Source organism: Leptodactylus fuscus, unplaced genomic scaffold (assembly GCF_031893055.1).
Source record: "Leptodactylus fuscus isolate aLepFus1 unplaced genomic scaffold, aLepFus1.hap2 HAP2_SCAFFOLD_61, whole genome shotgun sequence".
Classification (NCBI taxonomy): Eukaryota; Metazoa; Chordata; class Amphibia; order Anura; family Leptodactylidae; genus Leptodactylus; species Leptodactylus fuscus.
In genome coordinates, this window is record NW_027440642.1 from 371,674 (window position 1) to 394,257 (window position 22,584).

The 22,584-nt window shown below is 48.1% G+C and overlaps 1 protein-coding gene across 3 annotated transcripts in view; it reads left to right on the forward strand.

Moving 5' to 3' along the window:
• Positions 1–4,473, forward strand: part of NAT9 (N-acetyltransferase 9) — an 87,149-nt gene extending 82,676 nt beyond the window's left edge. For 2 of the 3 annotated variants that reach the window (XM_075261910.1, XM_075261912.1), the window contains one exon: positions 4,342–4,426. Coding sequence is in view for 1 of the 3 variants with exons in the window: in XM_075261911.1 (XP_075118012.1) it covers positions 4,342–4,383 (42 nt within the window). In the remaining 2 variants the exon portion in view is untranslated. Of the gene's footprint in view, positions 1–4,341 lie in introns of all 3 variants that reach the window. The other variant, XM_075261911.1, reaches the window with a different exon arrangement.
• Positions 4,474–22,584: the final 18,111 nt, after the last annotated feature.

Consider the following 22,584-nt stretch of genomic DNA (forward strand, 5'->3'; position numbering starts at 1 on the left):
CATCTACCTGAGCGGTTACATGTGAATAAAGCCTGAACCTGTGTGTGATCCAGTGTCCGTGACCCTGTTTCCTGCACTGCTACAGGCATCTACCTGAGCGGTTACATGTGAATAAAGCCTGAACCTGTGTGTGATCCAGTGTCCGTGTCCCTGTTTCCTGCACTGCTACAGGCATCTACCTGAGCGGTTACATGTGAACAAAGCCTGAACCTGTGTGTGATCCAGTGTCCGTATCCCTGTTTCCTGCACTGCTACAGGCATCTACCTGAGCGGTTACATGTGAACAAAGCCTGAACCTGTGTGTGATCCAGTGTCCGTGACCCTGTTTCCTGCACTGCTACAGGCATCTACCTGAGCGGTTACATGTGAACAAAGCCTGAACCTGTGTGTGATCCAGTGTCCGTGACCCTGTTTCCTGCACTGCTACAGGCATCTACCTGAGCGGTTACATGTGAATAAAGCCTGAACCTGTGTGTGATCCAGTGTCCGTGTCCCTGTTTCCTGCACTGCTACAGGCATCTACCTGAGCGGTTACATGTGAATAAAGCCTGAACCTGTGTGTGATCCAGTGTCCGTGACCCTGTTTCCTGCACTGCTACAGGCATCTACCTGAGCGGTTACATGTGAATAAAGCCTGAACCTGTGTGAGATCCAGTGTCCGTGTCCCTGTTTCCTGCACTGCTACAGGCATCTACCTGAGCGGTTACATGTGAATAAAGCCTGAACCTGTGTGTGATCCAGTGTCCGTGTCCCTGTTTCCTGCACTGCTACAAGCATCTACCTGAGCGGTTACATGTGAATAAAGCCTGAACCTGTGTGTGATCCAGTGTCCGTGCCCCTGTTTCCTGCACTGCTACAGGCATCTACCTGAGCGGTTACATGTGAATAAAGCCTGAACCTGTGTGAGATCCAGTGTCCGTGTCCCTGTTTCCTGCACTGCTACAGGCATCTACCTGAGCGGTTACATGTGAATAAAGCCTGAACCTGTGTGTGATCCAGTGTCCGTGTCCCTGTTTCCTGCACTGCTACAGGCATCTACCTGAGCGGTTACATGTGAATAAAGCCTGAACCTGTGTGTGATCCAGTGTCCGTGACCCTGTTTCCTGCACTGCTACAGGCATCTACCTGAGCGGTTACATGTGAATAAAGCCTGAACCTGTGTGTGATCCAGTGTCCGTGACCCTGTTTCCTGCACTGCTACAAGCATCTACCTGAGCGGTTACATGTGAACAAAGCCTGAACCTGTGTGTGATCCAGTGTCCGTGACCCTGTTTCCTGCACTGCTACAGGCATCTACCTGAGCGGTTACATGTGAACAAAGCCTGAACCTGTGTGAGATCCAGTGTCCGTGCCCCTGTTTCCTGCACTGCTACAGGCATCTACCTGAGCGGTTACATGTGAATAAAGCCTGAACCTGTGTGTGATCCAGTGTCCATGCCCCTGTTTCCTGCACTGCTACAGGCATCTACCTGAGCGGTTACATGTGAATAAAGCCTGAACCTGTGTGTGATCCAGTGTCCGTGACCCTGTTTCCTGCACTGCTACAGGCATCTACCTGAGCGGTTACATGTGAATAAAGCCTGAACCTGTGTGTGATCCAGTGTCCGTGTCCCTGTTTCCTGCACTGCTACAGGCATCTACCTGAGCGGTTACATGTGAATAAAGCCTGAACCTGTGTGTGATCCAGTGTCCGTGTCCCTGTTTCCTGCACTGCTACAGGCATCTACCTGAGCGGTTACATGTGAATAAAGCCTGAACCTGTGTGTGATCCAGTGTCCGTGACCCTGTTTCCTGCACTGCTACAGGCATCTACCTGAGCGGTTACATGTGAATAAAGCCTGAACCTGTGTGTGATCCAGTGTCCGTGACCCTGTTTCCTGCACTGCTACAGGCATCTACCTGAGCGGTTACATGTGAATAAAGCCTGAACCTGTGTGAGATCCAGTGTCCGTATCCCTGTTTCCTGCACTGCTACAGGCATCTACCTGAGCGGTTACATGTGAATAAAGCCTGAACCTGTGTGTGATCCAGTGTCCGTGACCCTGTTTCCTGCACTGCTACAGGCATCTACCTGAGCGGTTACATGTGAACAAAGCCTGAACCTGTGTGTGATCCAGTGTCCGTGACCCTGTTTCCTGCACTGCTACAGGCATCTACCTGAGCGGTTACATGTGAACAAAGCCTGAACCTGTGTGTGATCCAGTGTCCGTGACCCTGTTTCCTGCACTGCTACAGGCATCTACCTGAGCGGTTACATGTGAATAAAGCCTGAACCTGTGTGTGATCCAGTGTCCGTGACCCTGTTTCCTGCACTGCTACAGGCATCTACCTGAGCGGCTACATGTGAATAAAGCCTGAACCTGTGTGTGATCCAGTGTCCGTGACCCTGTTTCCTGCACTGCTACAGGCATCTACCTGAGCGGCTACATGTGAATAAAGACTGAACCTGTGTGTGATCCAGTGTCCGTGACCCTGTTTCCTGCACTGCTACAGGCATCTACCTGAGCGGTTACATGTGAACAAAGCCTGAACCTGTGTGTGATCCAGTGTCCGTGCCCCTGTTTCCTGCACTGCTACAGGCATCTACCTGAGCGGTTACATGTGAATAAAGCCTGAACCTGTGTGAGATCCAGTGTCCGTGACCCTGTTTCCTGCACTGCTACAGGCATCTACCTGAGCGGTTACATGTGAATAAAGCCTGAACCTGTGTGAGATCCAGTGTCCGTGTCCCTGTTTCCTGCACTGCTACAGGCATCTACCTGAGCGGTTACATGTGAATAAAGCCTGAACCTGTGTGTGATCCAGTGTCCGTGTCCCTGTTTCCTGCACTGCTACAGGCATCTACCTGAGCGGTTACATGTGAATAAAGCCTGAACCTGTGTGTGATCCAGTGTCCGTGTCCCTGTTTCCTGCACTGCTACAGGCATCTACCTGAGCGGTTACATGTGAATAAAGCCTGAACCTGTGTGAGATCCAGTGTCCGTGACCCTGTTTCCTGCACTGCTACAGGCATCTACCTGAGCGGTTACATGTGAACAAAGCCTGAACCTGTGTGTGATCCAGTGTCCGTGACCCTGTTTCCTGCACTGCTACAGGCATCTACCTGAGCGGTTACATGTGAATAAAGCCTGAACCTGTGTGAGATCCAGTGTCCATGACCCTGTTTCCTGCACTGCTACAGGCATCTACCTGAGCGGTTACATGTGAATAAAGCCTGAACCTGTGTGAGATCCAGTGTCCGTATCCCTGTTTCCTGCACTGCTACAGGCATCTACCTGAGCGGTTACATGTGAACAAAGCCTGAACCTGTGTGTGATCCAGTGTCCGTGACCCTGTTTCCTGCACTGCTACAGGCATCTACCTGAGCGGTTACATGTGAACAAAGCCTGAACCTGTGTGTGATCCAGTGTCCGTGACCCTGTTTCCTGCACTGCTACAGGCATCTACCTGAGCGGTTACATGTGAACAAAGCCTGAACCTGTGTGTGATCCAGTGTCCGTGACCCTGTTTCCTGCACTGCTACAGGCATCTACCTGAGCGGTTACATGTGAATAAAGCCTGAACCTGTGTGTGATCCAGTGTCCGTGACCCTGTTTCCTGCACTGCTACAGGCATCTACCTGAGCGGTTACATGTGAATAAAGCCTGAACCTGTGTGTGATCCAGTGTCCGTGACCCAGTTTCCTGCACTGCTACAGGCATCTACCTGAGCGGTTACATGTGAATAAAGCCTGAACCTGTGTGAGATCCAGTGTCCGTGTCCCTGTTTCCTGCACTGCTACAGGCATCTACCTGAGCGGTTACATGTGAACAAAGCCTGAACCTGTGTGTGATCCAGTGTCCGTGACCCTGTTTCCTGCACTGCTACAAGCATCTACCTGAGCGGTTACATGTGAATAAAGCCTGAACCTGTGTGTGATCCAGTGTCCGTGCCCCTGTTTCCTGCACTGCTACAGGCATCTACCTGAGCGGTTACATGTGAACAAAGCCTGAACCTGTGTGTGATCCAGTGTCCGTGACCCTGTTTCCTGCACTGCTACAGGCATCTACCTGAGCCGTTCCCCACAGCTAGTTTTGGTGACGACGTCTGACAATCTCATAGAAGTGAATGTGGTCGATGTCCTCGAGTCTCGCGTTCTCCATATTGCTGATGAGCAGACACTTATTCCTTGTCTTGTGTATACGGGATAAATGGGGGAGGGGGCCTCTTTAAGCAGCCATAACTGGAATATAACATGTCATCAGCTGCAGATTATTACACCTGGTTATTGCCTGTTCTTGTTTTCTCTTGGAGACGCCAGAAGGAAGAGCCGGGATAACATTGGATTTCTTTATTTTTAAGGAGCAGAAGCTGCAGGTCAGAAGATTCCTCTGTCATGTCTGAAGATCACCAAAGATTTCTGCTTGAGGTATATACAGTGGTACAATGAGCTGACATGTAGACGTCTTACCCTACAAGGAGTATATACTGCTAGTATATATGCTCGGAATAAAGACTTGTCACGTATCCGCTGTCTCTGTGTATATGTGGCCCATGTGATGAGCTGTGTTAACCCTTTGTTACCAGTGCCGAGTATATTTCCTATGAGTTATGTGTGTGGTCTCCACGGGCCTGTACGACCTCCCTACAACACCTGGCCAAGCTCCTGATGAGGTTGTGGATGGTCTCCTGAGGGATCTCCTCCCAGACCTGGACTAAAGCATCTGACAACTCCAGGACAGTCTGTGGATGGAGCGAGACATGATGTCCCAGATGTGCTCCATCGGATTCAGGTCCGGGGAACGGGCGGCCAGTCCATACAGTGTTGGTCAAAAGTATTGGCCCCCCTGCAGTTCTTTCAGATAATCCTCGCTGTCCCCCAGATAATGATTACACAGCACAGACTCTTATATAGTATATAAGTGACACAGGGTATATACAGTATAAGTATCGCCCCCTGCAGTCCTGTCAGATAATCCTCGCTGTCCCCAGATAATGATTACACAGCACAGACTCTTATATAGTATATAAGTGACACAGGGTATATACAGTATAAGTATCACCCCCTGCAGTCCTGTCAGATAATCCTCGCTGTCCCCCAGATAATGATTACACAGCACAAACTCTTATATAGTATATAAGTGACACAGGGTATATACAGTATAAGTATCACCCCCTGCAGTCCTGTCAGATAATCCTCGGTGTCCCCAGATAATGATTACACAGCACAGACTCTTATATAGTATATAAGTGACACAGGGTATATACAGTATAAGTATCGCCCCCTGCAGTCCTGTCAGATAATCCTCCCTGTCCCCAGATAATGATTACACAGCACAGACTCTTATATAGTATATAAGTGACACAGGGTATATACAGTATAAGTATCGCCCCCTGCAGTCCTGTCAGATAATCTTCGCTGTCCCCCCCAGATAATGATTACACAGCACAGACTCTTATATAGTATATAAGTGACACAGGGTATATACAGTATAAGTATCGCCCCCCCACAGTCCTGTCAGATAATCCTCGCTGTCCCCCAGATAATGATTACACAGCACAGACTCTTATATAGTATATAAGTGACACAGGGTATATACAGTATAAGTATTGCCCCCCGAAGTCCTGTCAGATAATCCTCGCTGTCCCCAGATAATGATTACACAGCACAGACTCTTATATAGTATATAAGTGACACAGGGTATATACAGTATAAGTATCACCCCCCGAAGTCCTGTCAGATAATCCTCGCTATCCCCAGATAATGATTACACAGCACAGACTCTTATATAGTATATAAGTGACACATGGTATATACAGTATAAGTATCACCCCCTGCAGTCCTGTCAGATAATCCTCGCTGTCCCCCAGATAATGATTACACAGCACAGACTCTTATATAGTATATAAGTGACACAGGGTATATACAGTATAAGTATCGCCCCTCTGCAGTCCTGTCAGATAATCCTAGCTGTCCCCAGATAATGATTACAGAGCACAGACTCTTATATAGTATATAAGTGACACAGGGTATATACAGTATAAGTATCGCCCCCTGCAGTCCTGTCAGATAATCCTCGCTGCTTCCAGCTAATGATTACACAGCACAGACTCTTATATAGTATATAAGTGATACAGTATAAGTATCGCCCCCTGCAGTCCTGTCAGATAATCCTCGCTGTCCCCCAGATAATGATTACACAGCACAAACTCTTATATAGTATATAAGTGACACAGGGTATATACAGTATAAGTATCACCCCCTGCAGTCCTGTCAGATAATCCTCGGTGTCCCCAGATAATGATTACACAGCACAGACTCTTATATAGTATATAAGTGACACAGGGTATATACAGTATAAGTATCGCCCCCTGCAGTCCTGTCAGATAATCCTCGCTGTCCCCCCCAGATAATGATTACACAGCACAGACTCTTATATAGTATATAAGTGACACAGGGTATATACAGTATAAGTATTGCCCCCTGCAGTCCTGTCAGATAATCCTCCCTGTCCCCAGATAATGATTACACAGCACAGACTCTTATATAGTATATAAGTGACACAGGTATATACAGTATAAGTATCGCCCCCTGCAGTCCTGTCAGATAATCCTCGCTGTCCCCCAGATAATGATTACACAGCACAAACTCTTATATAGTATATAAGTGACACAGGGTATATACAGTATAAGTATCGCCCCCTGCAGTCCTGTCAGATAATCCTCGGTGTCCCCCAGATAATGATTACACAGCACAGACTCTTATATAGTATATAAGTGACACAGGGTATATACAGTATAAGTATCGCCCCCTGCAGTCCTGTCAGATAATCCTCGCTGTCCCCAGATAATGATTACACAGCACAGACTCTTATATAGTATATAAGTGACACAGGGTATATACAGTATAAGTATCACCCCCTGCAGTCCTGTCAGATAATCCTCGGTGTCCCCAGATAATGATTACACAGCACAGACTCTTATATAGTATATAAGTGACACAGGTATATACAGTATAAGTATCGCCCCCTGCAGTCCTGTCAGATAATCCTCGCTGTCCCCCCCAGATAATGATTACACAGCACAGACTCTTATATAGTATATAAGTGACACAGGGTATATACAGTATAAGTATCGCCCCCCCACAGTCCTGTCAGATAATCCTCGCTGTCCCCCAGATAATGATTACACAGCACAGACTCTTATATAGTATACAAGTGACACAGGGTATATACAGTATAAGTATTGCCCCCCGAAGTCCTGTCAGATAATCCTCGCTGTCCCCAGATAATGATTACACAGCACAGACTCTTATATAGTATATAAGTGACACAGGGTGTATGCAGTATAAGTATCACCCCCCGAAGTCCTGTCAGATAATCCTCGCTATCCCCAGATAATGATTACACAGCACAGACTCTTATATAGTATATAAGTGACACAGGGTATATACAGTATAAGTATCGCCCCCTGCAGTCCTGTCAGATAATCCTCGCTGTCCCCAGATAATGATTACACAGCACAGACTCTTATATAGTATATAAGTGACACAGGGTATATACAGTATAAGTATCACCCCCTGCAGTCCTGTCAGATAATCCTCGCTGTCCCCCAGATAATGATTACACAGCACAGACTCTTATATAGTATATAAGTGACACAGGGTATATACAGTATAAGTATCGCCCCCTGCAGTCCTGTCAGATAATCCTCGGTGTCCCCAGATAATGATTACACAGCACAGACTCTTATATAGTATATAAGTGACACAGGGTATATACAGTATAAGTATTGCCCCCTGCAGTCCTGTCAGATAATCCTCCCTGTCCCCAGATAATGATTACACAGCACAGACTCTTATATAGTATATAAGTGACACAGGGTATATACAGTATAAGTATTGCCCCCTGCAGTCCCCCAGATAATGATTACACAGCACAAACTCTTATATAGTATATAAGTGACACAGGGTATATACAGTATAAGTATCGCCCCCTGCAGTCCTGTCAGATAATCCTCGCTGTCTCCAGATAATGATTACACAGCACAGACTCTTATATAGTATATAAGTGACATAGGGTATATACAGTATAAGTATCGCCCCTCTGCAGTCCTGTCAGATAATCCTCAGTGTCCCCCAGATAATGATTACACAGCACAGACTCTTATATAGTATATAAGTGACACAGGGTATATACAGTATAAGTATCGCCCCCTGCAGTCCTGTCAGATAATCCTCGCTGTCCCCAGATAATGATTACACAGCACAGACTCTTATATAGTATATAAGTGACACAGGGTATATACAGTATAAGTATCACCCCCTGCAGTCCTGTCAGATAATCCTCGCTGTCCCCAGATAATGATTACACAGCACAGACTCTTATATAGTATATAAGTGACACAGGGTATATACAGTATAAGTATCGCCCCCTGCAGTCCTGTCAGATAATCCTCGGTGTCCCCAGATAATGATTACACAGCACAGACTCTTATATAGTATATAAGTGACACAGGGTATATACAGTATAAGTATCGCCCCCTGCAGTCCTGTCAGATAATCCTCGCTGTCCCCCCCAGATAATGATTACACAGCACAGACTCTTATATAGTATATAAGTGACACAGGGTATATACAGTATAAGTATCGCCCCCCCACAGTCCTGTCAGATAATCCTCGCTGTCCCCCAGATAATGATTACACAGCACAGACTCTTATATAGTATATAAGTGACACAGGGTATATACAGTATAAGTATTGCCCCCCGAAGTCCTGTCAGATAATCCTCGCTGTCCCCAGATAATGATTACACAGCACAGACTCTTATATAGTATATAAGTGACACAGGGTATATACAGTATAAGTATCACCCCCTGCAGTCCTGTTAGATAATCCACGCTATCCCCAGATAATGATTACACAGCACAGACTCTTATATAGTATATAAGTGACACAGGGTATATACAGTATAAGTATCACCCCCTGCAGTCCTGTCAGATAATCCTCGCTGTCCCCCAGATAATGATTACACAGCACAGACTCTTATATAGTATATAAGTGACACAGGGTATATACAGTATAAGTATCGCCCCTCTGCAGTCCTGTCAGATAATCCTAGCTGTCCCCAGATAATGATTACAGAGCACAGACTCTTATATAGTATATAAGTGACACAGGGTATATACAGTATAAGTATCGCCCCCTGCAGTCCTGTCAGATAATCCTCGCTGTCCCCAGATAATGATTACACAGCACAGACTCTTATATAGTATATAAGTGACACAGGGTATATACAGTATAAGTATCACCCCCTGCAGTCCTGTCAGATAATCCTCGGTGTCCCCAGATAATGATTACACAGCACAGACTCTTATATAGTATATAAGTGACACAGGGTATATACAGTATAAGTATCACCCCCTGCAGTCCTGTCAGATAATCCTCGCTGTCCCCCAGATAATGATTACACAGCACAAACTCTTATATAGTATATAAGTGACACAGGGTATATACAGTATAAGTATCGCTCCCTGCAGTCCTGTCAGATAATCCTCCCTGTCCCCAGATAATGATTACACAGCACAGACTCTTATATAGTATATAAGTGACACAGGGTATATACAGTATAAGTATCGCCCCCTGCAGTCCTGTCAGATAATCCTCCCTGTCCCCAGATAATGATTACACAGCACAGACTCTTATATAGTATATAAGTGACACAGGGTATATACAGTATAAGTATCGCCCCCTGCAGTCCTGTCAGATAATCCTCCCTGTCCCCAGATAATGATTACACAGCACAGACTCTTATATAGTATATAAGTGACACAGGGTATATACAGTATAAGTATCGCCCCTCTGCAGTCCTGTCAGATAATCCTAGCTGTCCCCAGATAATGATTACACAGCACAGACTCTTATTTAGTATATAAGTGACACAGGGTATATACAGTATAAGTATCGCCCCCTGCAGTCCTGTCAGATAATCCTCGCTGTCCCCCCCAGATAATGATTACACAGCACAGACTCTTATATAGTATATAAGTTACACAGGGTATATACAGTATAAGTATCGCCCCCTGCAGTCCTGTCAGATAATCCTCGCTGTCCCCCCAGATAATGATTACACAGCACAGACTCTTATATAGTATATAAGTGACACAGGGTATATACAGTATAAGTATTGCCCCCTGCAGTCCTGTCAGATAATCCTCGCTGTCCCCAGATAATGATTACACAGCACAGACTCTTATATAGTATATAAGTGACACAGGGTATATACAGTATAAGTATCGCCCCCCTGCAGTCCTGTCAGATAATCCTCGCTGTCCCCAGATAATGATTACACAGCACAGACTCTTATATAGTATATAAGTGACACAGGGTATATACAGTATAAGTATCGCCCCCTGCAGTCCTGTCAGATAATCCTCACTGTCCCCCAGATAATGATTATACAGCACAGACTCTTATATAGTATATAAGTGACACAGGGTATATACAGTATAAGTATCGCCCCCCTGCAGTCCTGTCAGATAATCCTCGCTGTCCCCAGATAATGATTACACAGCACAAACTCTTATATAGTATATAAGTGACACAGGGTATATACAGTATAAGTATCGCTCCCTGCAGTCCTGTCAGATAATCCTCAGTGTCCCCCAGATAATGATTACACAGCACAGACTCTTATATAGTATATAAGTGACACAGGGTATATACAGTATAAGTATCACCCCCTGCAGTCCTGTCAGATAATCCTCACTGTCCCCCAGATAATGATTACACAGCACAGACTCTTATATAGTATATAAGTGACACAGGGTATATACAGTATAAGTATCGCCCCCTGCAGTCCTGTCAGATAATCCTCACTGTCCCCCAGATAATGATTACACAGCACAAACTCTTATATAGTATATAAGTGACACAGGGTATATACAGTATAAGTATCGCCCCCTGCAGTCCTGTCAGATAATCCTCGCTGTCCCCAGATAATGATTACACAGCACAGACTCTTATATAGTATATAAGTGACACAGGGTATATACAGTATAAGTATCGCCCTCTGCAATTCTGTAAGATAATCCTCGGTGTCCCCAGATAATGATTACACAGCACAAACTCTTATATAGTATATAAGTGACACAGGGTATATACAGTATAAGTATCGCCCCCTGCAGTCCTGTCAGATAATCCTCGGTGTCCCCCAGATAATGATTACACAGCACAAACTCTTATATAGTATATAAGTGACACAGGGTATATACAATATAAGTATCGCCCCCTGCAGTCCTGTCAGATAATCCTCGCTGTCCCCAGATAATGATTACACAGCACAGACTCTTATATAGTATATCAGTGACACAGGGTATATACAGTATAAGTATCGCCCCCTGCAGTCCTGTCAGATAATCCCCGGTGTCCCCCAGATAATGATTACACAGCACATACTCTTATATAGTATATAAGTGACACAGGGTATATACAGTATAAGTATCGCCCCCTGCAGTCCTGTCAGATAATCCTCGCTGTCCCCCAGATAATGATTACACAGCACAGACTCTTCTATAGTATATAAGTGACACAGGGTATATACAGTATAAGTATCGCCCCTCTGCAGTCCTGTCAGATAATCCTCGCTGTCCCCAGATAATGATTACACAGCACAGACTCTTATATAGTATATAAGTGACACAGGGTATATACAGTATAAGTATCACCCCCTGCAGTCCTGTCAGATAATCCTCGCTGTCCCCAGATAATGATTACACAGCACAGACTCTTATATAGTATATAAGTGACACAGGGTATATACAGTATAAGTATCGCCCTCTGCAATTCTGTAAGATAATCCTCGGTGTCCCCAGATAATGATTACACAGCACAAACTCTTATATAGTATATAAGTGACACAGGGTATATACAGTATAAGTATCGCCCCCTGCAGTCCTGTCAGATAATCCTCGGTGTCCCCCAGATAATGATTACACAGCACAAACTCTTATATAGTATATAAGTGACACAGGGTATATACAATATAAGTATCGCCCCCTGCAGTCCTGTCAGATAATCCTCGCTGTCCCCAGATAATGATTACACAGCACAGACTCTTATATAGTATATCAGTGACACAGGGTATATACAGTATAAGTATCGCCCCCTGCAGTCCTGTCAGATAATCCCCGGTGTCCCCCAGATAATGATTACACAGCACATACTCTTATATAGTATATAAGTGACACAGGGTATATACAGTATAAGTATCGCCCCCTGCAGTCCTGTCAGATAATCCTCGCTGTCCCCCAGATAATGATTACACAGCACAGACTCTTCTATAGTATATAAGTGACACAGGGTATATACAGTATAAGTATCGCCCCCTGCAGTCCTGTCAGATAATCCCCGGTGTCCCCCAGATAATGATTACACAGCACAAACTCTTATATAGTATATAAGTGACACAGGGTATATACAGTATAAGTATCGCCCCCTGCAGTCCTGTCAGATAATCCTCGCTGTCCCCAGATAATGATTACACAGCACAGACTCTTATATAGTATATAAGTGACACAGGGTATATACAGTATAAGTATCGCCCCCTGCAGTCCTGTCAGATAATCCTCGGTGTCCCCCAGATAATGATTACAAGCACAAACTCTTTGGTAATATCTTCATTTATTTTGCTTGCAATGAAAAAATACAAAAGAGAATGAAAAAAAAGTCACATCATTGATCATTTTACACAAAACTCCAGAACTGGTGCGGACAGAAATATTGGCGCCCTCAGCCTAATACTTGGTAGCACAACCTTTAGACACAATAACTGCGCACAACCGCTTCCGCTAACCAGCAATGAGTTTCTTACAAGGCTCTGCTGGAATCTTAGACCATTCTTCTTTGGCAAACTGCTCGCGGTCCCCCCTGAGATGTGAAGGGGGCTGTCACGGGATGGTTAGAGTCTATACTATAGGCCATGTGTAATATATATTTCATGTGGAATGTATTCTCTAACCTGTTGTAAACATCAGTGTGTAGTTGGCTGATTAGGGTCTAGTGTGTTAGCACATTGTATGCAAATACCTCTAACTAGTGAGGACCAGTGAGGACAATGGGTGGAGATAATCTGATCAGTGTCTCCAAGAAGATGTTGGATGGTGCATTGTCCATAGTAGACAGGGAGTCTGCTCTCCTTGGTATAGGTGAGGGGGGAAGGATCTGTGACTCAGCCCTTCCCACCCACAGATATAGGAAGTAACAGTTTAGTATATAGATGTAGCTGGAGTTAGTATGTGTTAGCCGGCCTGTGCACAGCTCTGCAGAGAGCCAGGATATAGTTACAGGACCAAGGAACCAAAGTTATCATTGGATTGTGACTTCTGTGGACTTATTGTTATTACGGTTGATGTGACCGCCGCCGGCTACTAACTTTGTGGATTACAATAAATTGCTGTTGTCTCCCGACCTCTTGCGTCCGTGTTGATTCAAAAGACCATCCGGAGGAAGACGTATACCTTTGCTCCGTGACAACTGGTTGGCAGCAGTGGGATCAACAGCGGACAGCGAGATGGACTACAGCAGCTCAGCGATTAATGGAGCCACAACCTCAGAATACAGGAACTGGACTATGGCAAGTCTACAAGTAAGGGCCCGGGAACTAAACCTGAGTTACCAGGGAAGAACGAAAGAGCAACTGATCGAGGCACTGGAGGAGATGACCCTGCAAAGCGACCATGAGGAGGGCTGCCCCCAGGAGACTGGAGAGATACGGGAGTGGCAGGTACAGACCCAAAAGAGCAGATGGGTTGTTTTGTATGAGGAGGAATTGGCAGTGCTGGGGCTAGAAGCAACTGCAGAGCAAAGGAGTAGAGCGTTACAGAGGGCTCAGGAAACGGAGAAGGAGGAACAGAGAATGGCGCATGAAAAGGAAAGAATGGCGCATGAAAGGCGAATGGCTGAGATAACTAAGAGGAATTATAATCAAACGCCGACCCCCAGCCCAACAGTGAGAGAACCACCATATGTCTCCCAGAAACACTTCAAGACCTTTGATGAAGCGGCTGGGGATGTTGATGGATATTTTCAGGACTTCGAACACCAGTGCCACCTGATGGAAGTCCCAGAGAAGGATTGGGTCCGGTATCTGGTGGGGCACCTACGAGATGGGGCTGCGGAAGCTCTCAGAGCCATGGACCCTAGTGATCAGCGGGACTATGAGGCCATTAAAAGAGCGGTGCAGAAGTATTATGCAGTCACTCCAGAGACCTACCGAGTTCAGTTCCGCTCTTTGTCTTACAATGGGGGAAGCTCCTTCCACATGTTTGCCCACAAGTTGAAGCAAGCATGCAAGCGCTGGCTAGAAGGAGAGGAGGCTGTCACAGTCGATAAGATCCTCCAAGTCATACTTAAGGAACAGTTCTTTTCCCAGTGCCCCGCTGAGATCCGTGAGTGGGTGCTGGAACGGAACCCAGCCACAGTGGAGCAAGCTGCTTCTCTTGCAGATGAGGGCCTGACCATCAAGCCGCAGTGGAAGAGGTTGTTTGCAGAGGAGCGGAAAACTACCACAGTCCGCCAGACACCCTTCAGCCAGCCACCCACCTTTCGTGTCCGGCCTCAGGATTACAATTCCCCCTCTACCCCTGCCCCAGCCCATCGGCCTCCAGCTATGAACAACCCTGTCCCTAGACAACGACCCACTGGAAGAATGCTAGAGCGCAGATGTTTTGGGTGCGGGCGGCCTGGACATTTGCAAGCTAGTTGCCCTGCTAACATGGGGGCACGGGCCACCGTGGCATCCCGGCCTATTCACTACCTGGGAACCACCCCTAGGACAGAAAGTTTGGCCCCATTTCCAGATGACTCCATGAATGACCCATCTGTTCCACCTCCAGGGGTCTATGGGATTCAGCCTTCCGCCACACATCCCGCAAACCTTCAGAGGAAGCACTTGCAGGAGGTCCTACTGGATGGCCGAACAGTTGTTGGATTCCGGGACTCGGGAGCTTTCCTAACGGTAGCGGACCCCCGAGTTGTGCGACCCGAGGCCCTAGAGGAGGGCCCTGGCATTTCTATCAAGTTGGCAGGGGGTACTCAAAGACGTATTCCTAAAGCTACCGTGGAACTCGACTATGGTTATGGACCAAAACGATGCACAATTGGTGTGATGAGCGGGCTGCCGGCCGATGTTCTGTTAGGCAACGATGTTGGAAATCTACAGTGCCACTTTGTGGGAGCAGTGACCCGAAGCCAAGCTCAGAGAGACGCCAACATGGATCGACCGGATTTTCTGCCAGATGCCAGCCCTTCAAACCTACAACTTTACCATTCAGTACCGCCGAGGGAACCAACACCAGAACGCAGATGGGTTATCCCGGCAGGAGGACATATGAGCTATAGAGACTGATGTGCATTCCCCAATTTACCTGTGTAGGCCAATTGTGTCATGCACATGTTTTGAGAGGGGGAGGGGTTGTCACGGGATGGTTAGAGTCTATACTATAGGCCATGTGTAATATATATTTCATGTGGAATGTATTCTCTAACCTGTTGTAAACATCAGTGTGTAGTTGGCTGATTAGGGTCTAGTGTGTTAGCACATTGTATGCAAATACCTCTAACTAGTGAGGACCAGTGAGGACAATGGGTGGAGATAATCTGATCAGTGTCTCCAAGAAGATGTTGGATGGTGCATTGTCCATAGTAGACAGGGAGTCTGCTCTCCTTGGTATAGGTGAGGGGGGAAGGATCTGTGACTCAGCCCTTCCCACCCACAGATATAGGAAGTAACAGTTTAGTATATAGATGTAGCTGGAGTTAGTATGTGTTAGCCGGCCTGTGCACAGCTCTGCAGAGAGCCAGGATATAGTTACAGGACCAAGGAACCAAAGTTATCATTGGATTGTGACTTCTGTGGACTTATTGTTATTACGGTTGATGTGACCGCCGCCGGCTACTAACTTTGTGGATTACAATAAATTGCTGTTGTCTCCCGACCTCTTGCGTCCGTGTTGATTCAAAAGACCATCCGGAGGAAGACGTATACCTTTGCTCCGTGACAGGGGCCTTCTCCAAACTGCCACCAAGAGATCTCTCCCCCTCCCCCACAGGTGCTCTATGGGATTCAGGGCTGGACTCATTGCTGCCACTTTACAAGTCTCCAGGGCTTTCTCTCACCACCATTTTCTAGTGCTGACCTGAAGTGTGTTTTGGGTCCTTGTCCTGCTGGAAGAGCCCTGACCTCTGAGAGGGGAGACCCCGCTTTCTCACACTGGGCCCTACATGATGCTGCACAATGTGTTGGTCGTCTTCAGACTTCATAATGCCATGCACACGGTCAAGCAGTCCAGTGCCAGAGTCAGCAAAGCAACCCCAAACCATCAGGGACCTCCGCCATGTCTGACTGTAGGGGGCGTCTTCTTCTCTTTTCCCTGTAATCTCTATGTTGAGGCCTTCTCCTACTTTTGTCTCCTCTGACCAGAGAACATTCTTCCAGAACGGTTTTGGCTTTCTTAGGTAAGTTTTGGCAAACTCCAGCCTGGCTTCTGTCTGTGGGTAAGAAGTGGGGTCTTCCTGGGTCTCCTACCATACAGTCCCTTCTCATTCAGACGCTGACGCTGGATAGTACGGGGTGACACTGTTGTACCCTCGGACTGCAGGGCAGCTTGGACTTGTTTGGATGTTAGTCGCGGTTCTTTATCCGCCATCCGCACAATCTTGCGGTGAAATCTCTCGTCAATGTTTCTTTTGCGTCCACATCTAGGGAGGTTAGCCACAGGGCCATGGGCTTTACACTTCTTACTGACACTGCGCACAGTAGACACAGGAACATTCAGGGCTTTGCAGATGGACTTGTAGCCTTGAGATTGCTCAGGCTTCCTCACAATTTTGCTTCTCAAGTCCTCAGACAGTTCTTTGGTCTTCTTTCTTTTCTCCATGCTCAATGTGGTCACACAAGGACACAGGTGGAGTCAACTTTAATCCATTTCAACTGGCTGCAAGTGTGATTTAGTTATTGCCACCACCTGTTAGGTGCCTAAGGTAAGTAACAGGTGCTGTTAATTACACATATTAGAAGCATCACATGATTTTTCAAACAGTGCCAATACTTTTGTCCACCCTCTTTTTTATGTTTGCTGTGGAATTATATCCAATTGGCTTTTTGACAATTCTTTTTGTGGTTTTCCATTGAAGACAAATTAAATGAAGATAATACCAAAGAATTTGTGATTGCAATCATTATCTGGAAGAGCACGAGGATTATCTGACAGAATTGCAGGGGTGCCAATACTTTTGGCCAACACTGTAGCTTCAATCAGGGCCGCCATCAGGAATTTTGGGGCCCCATACAGCCTAAGTGTCTGCCCCCCCCCCCCCCCCCGGCTGCCGCCATTTTAAAACTACCTTATTTTGCATCACACCAATTCTGTATTACATTTCCCTTTATTTAGCAGCATTACAAGGCTTCATCAGATTCTATTTGCAGGTATAATCTGCTCCGTGTGACCGCGCCTATAGAGAGCCAACACCATCTATAAGAGCCTCCTAATAAATCCTCAGGGCTTATTCACATTGCGTTTTTGGCCTCCCTTGCCGGGATACGTTGGTAATCAGTCAGAGTCAACTTATCCCTGTACGAAGAAGTGGCCATTAAAAAAAAAGGGGGGGCCTGAAGTTCTCCGTGCAGGGATAAGTGGGGAGCTGATTGTGACTGGTTACCAACGTATCCCGGCAAGGGAGGCCAAAAACGCAATGTGAACACTCCTTTAAAGTGAAAGTCCCACCCCCAAACAGGCTGCTATGCTAGTAGCATAGCCGCTTACATCATTATTAATACAAAGCACACATACCTTTGGAGGTTTTGTGTGATTTGTAGTTCTCCAGCTAAAAACTTAGCCGTGGCAAATTTAGCCCCACCTACCGTCATGTTGACTCCACCCATTCTCATTAATTTTTCATGTGCCCGCACACAGTATAATCCTCCTACAGTCACCCGTACATTATATTTCTCCCCTCTATCTCTCCCCCAGCTTCATATACACCCTTCATCTGCACCCAGTTTCATGTCTCCCACCCAATCTCTGCCCCCAGATTCATGTCCGCCCATCCATTTCTGCCCCCAGTTTCATGTTCCCCCCCTCCATCTCTGCCCCCAGTTTCATGTCCCCTCCATCTCTACCCCAAGATTCATGCCCTCCATCTCTGCCCCCATATTCATGTCCCCTCCATCTCTGTCCCCATATTCATGTCCCCTCCATCTCTGCCCCCATATTCATGTCCCCTCCATCTCTGCCCCCATATTCATGTCCCCTCCATCTCTGCCCCCATATTCATGTCCCCTCCATCTCTGCCCCCATATTCATGTCCCCTCCATCTCTGCCCCCATATTCATGTCCCCTCCATCTCTGCCCCCATTGTCATGCCGTCCTCTCCATCTCTGCCCCCATATTCATGTCCCCTCCATCTCTGCCCCATATTCATGTCCCCTCCATCTCTGCCCCCATATTCATGTCCCCTCCATCTCTGCCCCCATTGTCATGCCGTCCTCTCCATCTCTGCCCCCATATTCATGTCCCCTCCATCTCTGCCCCATATTCATGTCCCTCCATCTCTGCCCCCATTGTCATGTCGTCCTCTCCATCTCTGCCCCCATATTCATGTCCCCTCCATCTCTGCCCCCATTGTCATGTCGTCCTCTCCATCTCTGCCCCCATATTCATGTCCCCTCCATCTCTGCCCCCATATTCATGTCCCCTCCATCTCTGCCCCCATATTCATGTCCCCTCCATCTCTGCCCCCATTGTCATGCCGTCCTCTCCATCTCTGCCCCCATATTCATGTCCCCTCCATCTCTGCCCCATATTCATGTCCCTCCATCTCTGCCCCCATTGTCATGTCGTCCTCTCCATCTCTGCCCCCATATTCATGTCCCCTCCATCTCTGCCCCCATTGTCATGCCGTCCTCTCCATCTCTGCCCCCATATTCATGTCCTCTCCATCTCTGCCCCCATATTCATGTCCCTCCATCTCTGCCCCCATTGTCATGTCGTCCTCTCCATCTCTGCCCCCATTGTCATGTCGTCCTCTCCATCTCTGCCCCCATATTCATGTCCTCTCCATCTCTGCCCCCATATTCATGTCCTCTCCATCTCTGCCCCCAGTGTCATGTCGTCCTCTCCATCTCTGCCCCCATATTCATGTCCCCTCCATCTCTGCCCCATATTCATGTCCCTCCATCTCTGCCCCCATTGTCATGTCGTCCTCTCCATCTCTGCCCCCATATTCATGTCCCCTCCATCTCTGCCCCCATTGTCATGTCGTCCTCTCCATCTCTGCCCCCATATTCATGTCCTCTCCATCTCTGCCCCCAGTGTCATGCCGTCCTCTCTCTGCCCCCAGTTTCACATTCCACATTACACTGACTGACTTACCTTCTCCTTCGTTCCCTCGCAGCTCTCTGCGCACCTGTGTCAGCTCCTCGCTTCGCCGCCGGCTACTGGCTTGTAGACGCGATGGCTGAAGCGAGGAGCTGACCTGTGTCAGCTCCTCGCTTCACCGCTGCCGCCGGCTACTGGCTTTTAGACGCAATGTGATCACATCGCGTCTACAAGTCAGTAGCAGCGGCGGCGGCTGCGAAGCGAGGAGCTGACACATGTCAGCTCCTCGCTTCAGCTGCATATGTGTCAGGGAGAGAGGCGCGCAGTGGCGAAGCGAGAAGCTGACCTGCGTCAGCTCCTTGCTTCAGCTGCGTATGTCTTCAACTCAGATCTGCGTCCTCTGGATGCAGATCTGAGTTGAAATAGGACATACACAATGACTGCTACGGGCGCCAGGGAGCCGGCACACGGTGGCGGGCCAAAACCGGGCCCCCCCCATTTTTCAATTTGGCCGGGCCCCTGACGCCAGTACCAGTAGTACTGCCCTATCGGCGGCCCTGGCTTCAATGCCTTCATCTTGTAGGAACTGCTGACACACTCCGGCCACATGAGGTCTGGCATTGTCCTGCATTAGGAGGAACCCCGGGCCCCCACACCAGCATATGGTCTCACAAGAGTCTGAGGATCTCATCTCAGTACCTAATGGCAGTCAGTAGAGATGAGCAAACACCGTTCGATCGAGTAGCTATTCGATCAAATATCAGGCCGTTTGAAGTATTCGATTCCAATCGAATACCAGGCCGCATACACAGTAAAAATTTGTGTCCCCTCCCACCTTCCCTGGCGCTTTTTTTGCACCAATAACTGCGCCGAAAACATGTGACCTCCCATTTATAAGAACGGCCGCTGGCATATTCGCCATTTTTGCGGTCAGAAATAGGGAGAGAGACATATCTGTAGAGGGCTAGATAGCGATTAGCTTGTAGTAGGCAGGGAAAAACTGAAGAACAACTGCTATATACTAAAGGGAGAGGAGTATAGAGTTCTTGCTATATACTGTCAAACTTTTTTTTTTGGGGGGGGGTGTCCACACACCAAATAGCAGGCATCCCCAGCAGTTACTTGTTGCTGATACACCTGTCAAACAGCTTTTCTTTGTGGTGTATAGACCATAAAAAAGAGAATTAGTAAACATCCAAAATGCGCAAGGCTAGCGCAAGGGGACAAGGACAGGGGCGTAGAAGTGCAGATGTGGAGCAAGGCTGCGCTCAACCAACAGCGTCTACTGCGCCTACAGCTCTGCGGCAGCAAGCATTACGCTTCCCCACAGTCCCCGGCTTGATGACCACATTGAGTAGGCTGCAGGGTGCAAACCTAAGTAAGCCCGAGCACCAGGAAGAAGTGTTACAATGGCTGGCGGACAATGCTTCCAGCACATTCTCCACCAGCCCGTCAGCCTCTACCTCAGCTCCTCCTCCTATTCAACAGTCTGCTCCTCCTTCCTCACAACATGCCCAATCTTCCCAGCAACCTAATCCTACCTTTCCCACCTCCCAGGAGCTGTTTTCAGCTCCATTCACTGTCCCTCTCTCTGTCCCACCACGTCCTGAATCACCAGAGGTAACAGATGACTTCCCTGATGCACAAACACTGGAGCATCCGTTATCTCCGGTTGTTGTTGTTGTTGACCAGCAATCGTCCCTCAGTGATGACGATGACGAGACACAGTTATCAGGGCAGCCTGTTGCCGTCATCGGTGCGCAAGAGGAGGAGGAGGAGCCGTCAGAGGATTTGGAAGAGGAGGTGGTGGACGATGAGGCCACTGACCCGACCTGGACAGGGCGGATGTCAAGCGGGGAGAGAAGTGGAGATGTGGAGGGAAGTGCAGCACCAAAGAGGGTGGCTAGAGGCAGAGGCATGTCCAGAGGAAGAGGACAGCTGGTTCACCGAAGCCAGGCCACAGCCAGCAGCGCCCAATATGTTCCCTCTTGTAGCCAGCCTAGAAAAACTCCCACATCAAGGCCACGGTCTTCGGTGGTGTGGAATTTTTTTATGTTATGTGCTGCGGACAAATATAGTGCTGTTTGCACACTCTGCAACTGCAAACTGAGTAGGGGCTCTGAAAAGAGCAACCTCACAACCACTGCCATGCGCCGTCATTTGGAAGGCAAGCACTGGGCTCAGTGGCAGAGAGTAAACGCAGGACAATCGTCGTCCAGTGTTGCTGCCACTGCCTCTCCCACTGTTGCCAGTGCTGGCGCTGCAGTCCAGACCAGCAGTCAGGAACCCTCCACATCTTCCTCCACCACTTTGGAGACTTCTCCCTCATCCTCCCCTTTCCCTCCCTCAGCTCCTTCTCCTGCCTTACCTCCTTCTCCCTAACCATCATGCGCCTCCTCAAAACAACCCACCATCTCCCAGACTTTTGAGCTTAGGCAAAAATACAGCGCTACCCACCCCCATGCACAAGCCTTAAACGCACACGTCTCCAAACTCAGGCCTTCCGTGACCTGATGGCAAGTGTGGCACCTCGCTATGCCGTCCCAAGCCGTCACTACTTCTCCCAGTGTGCCGTCCCCGCCTTGCACCAGCACATGTCACGCAACATCCAGCGGGCCCTCAGTTCCGCGATTTGCACAAAGGTCCACCTGACCACCGATGTGTGGCCAAGTGCATGCGGACAGGGACGCTACATTTCACTGATGGCACACTGGGTGAATGTAGTTGAGGCTGGGACCAGGTCACAATCTGGGGTGGTCTACCTCATTTCCCCGCCCAACATTCCTGGCAGGGGCTCTGAACCACCACCCTCCACCTCTTCCGCCATCACATCGACCCCAGCTACCAGCTGGAAACACTACAGCACTGGTGTGGGGAGACGTCAGCAGGCCGTGCTGAAGCTCATAAACTTGGGGGACAGACAGCACACTGCCTCAGAGGTGAGGGATGCCCTCCTTGATGAGACGGCAACATGGCTTTCGCCGCTGCACCTGGGCCCAGGCATGGTCGTGTGTGATAATGGCCGCAACCTGGTAGCGGCTCTGGAGCTTGCCAACCTCCGACACATTCCATGCCTGGCACGTGTTCAATTTAGTGGTGCAACGGTTTTTGAAAACATACCCCAATGTAGCCGAGCTACTGGTGAAAGTGCGGCGCTTGTGCGCTCACTTTCGCAAGTCCACAGTGGTCGCTGCTAGCCTCCGAGGCCTCCAGCAATGCCTCCATCTGCCA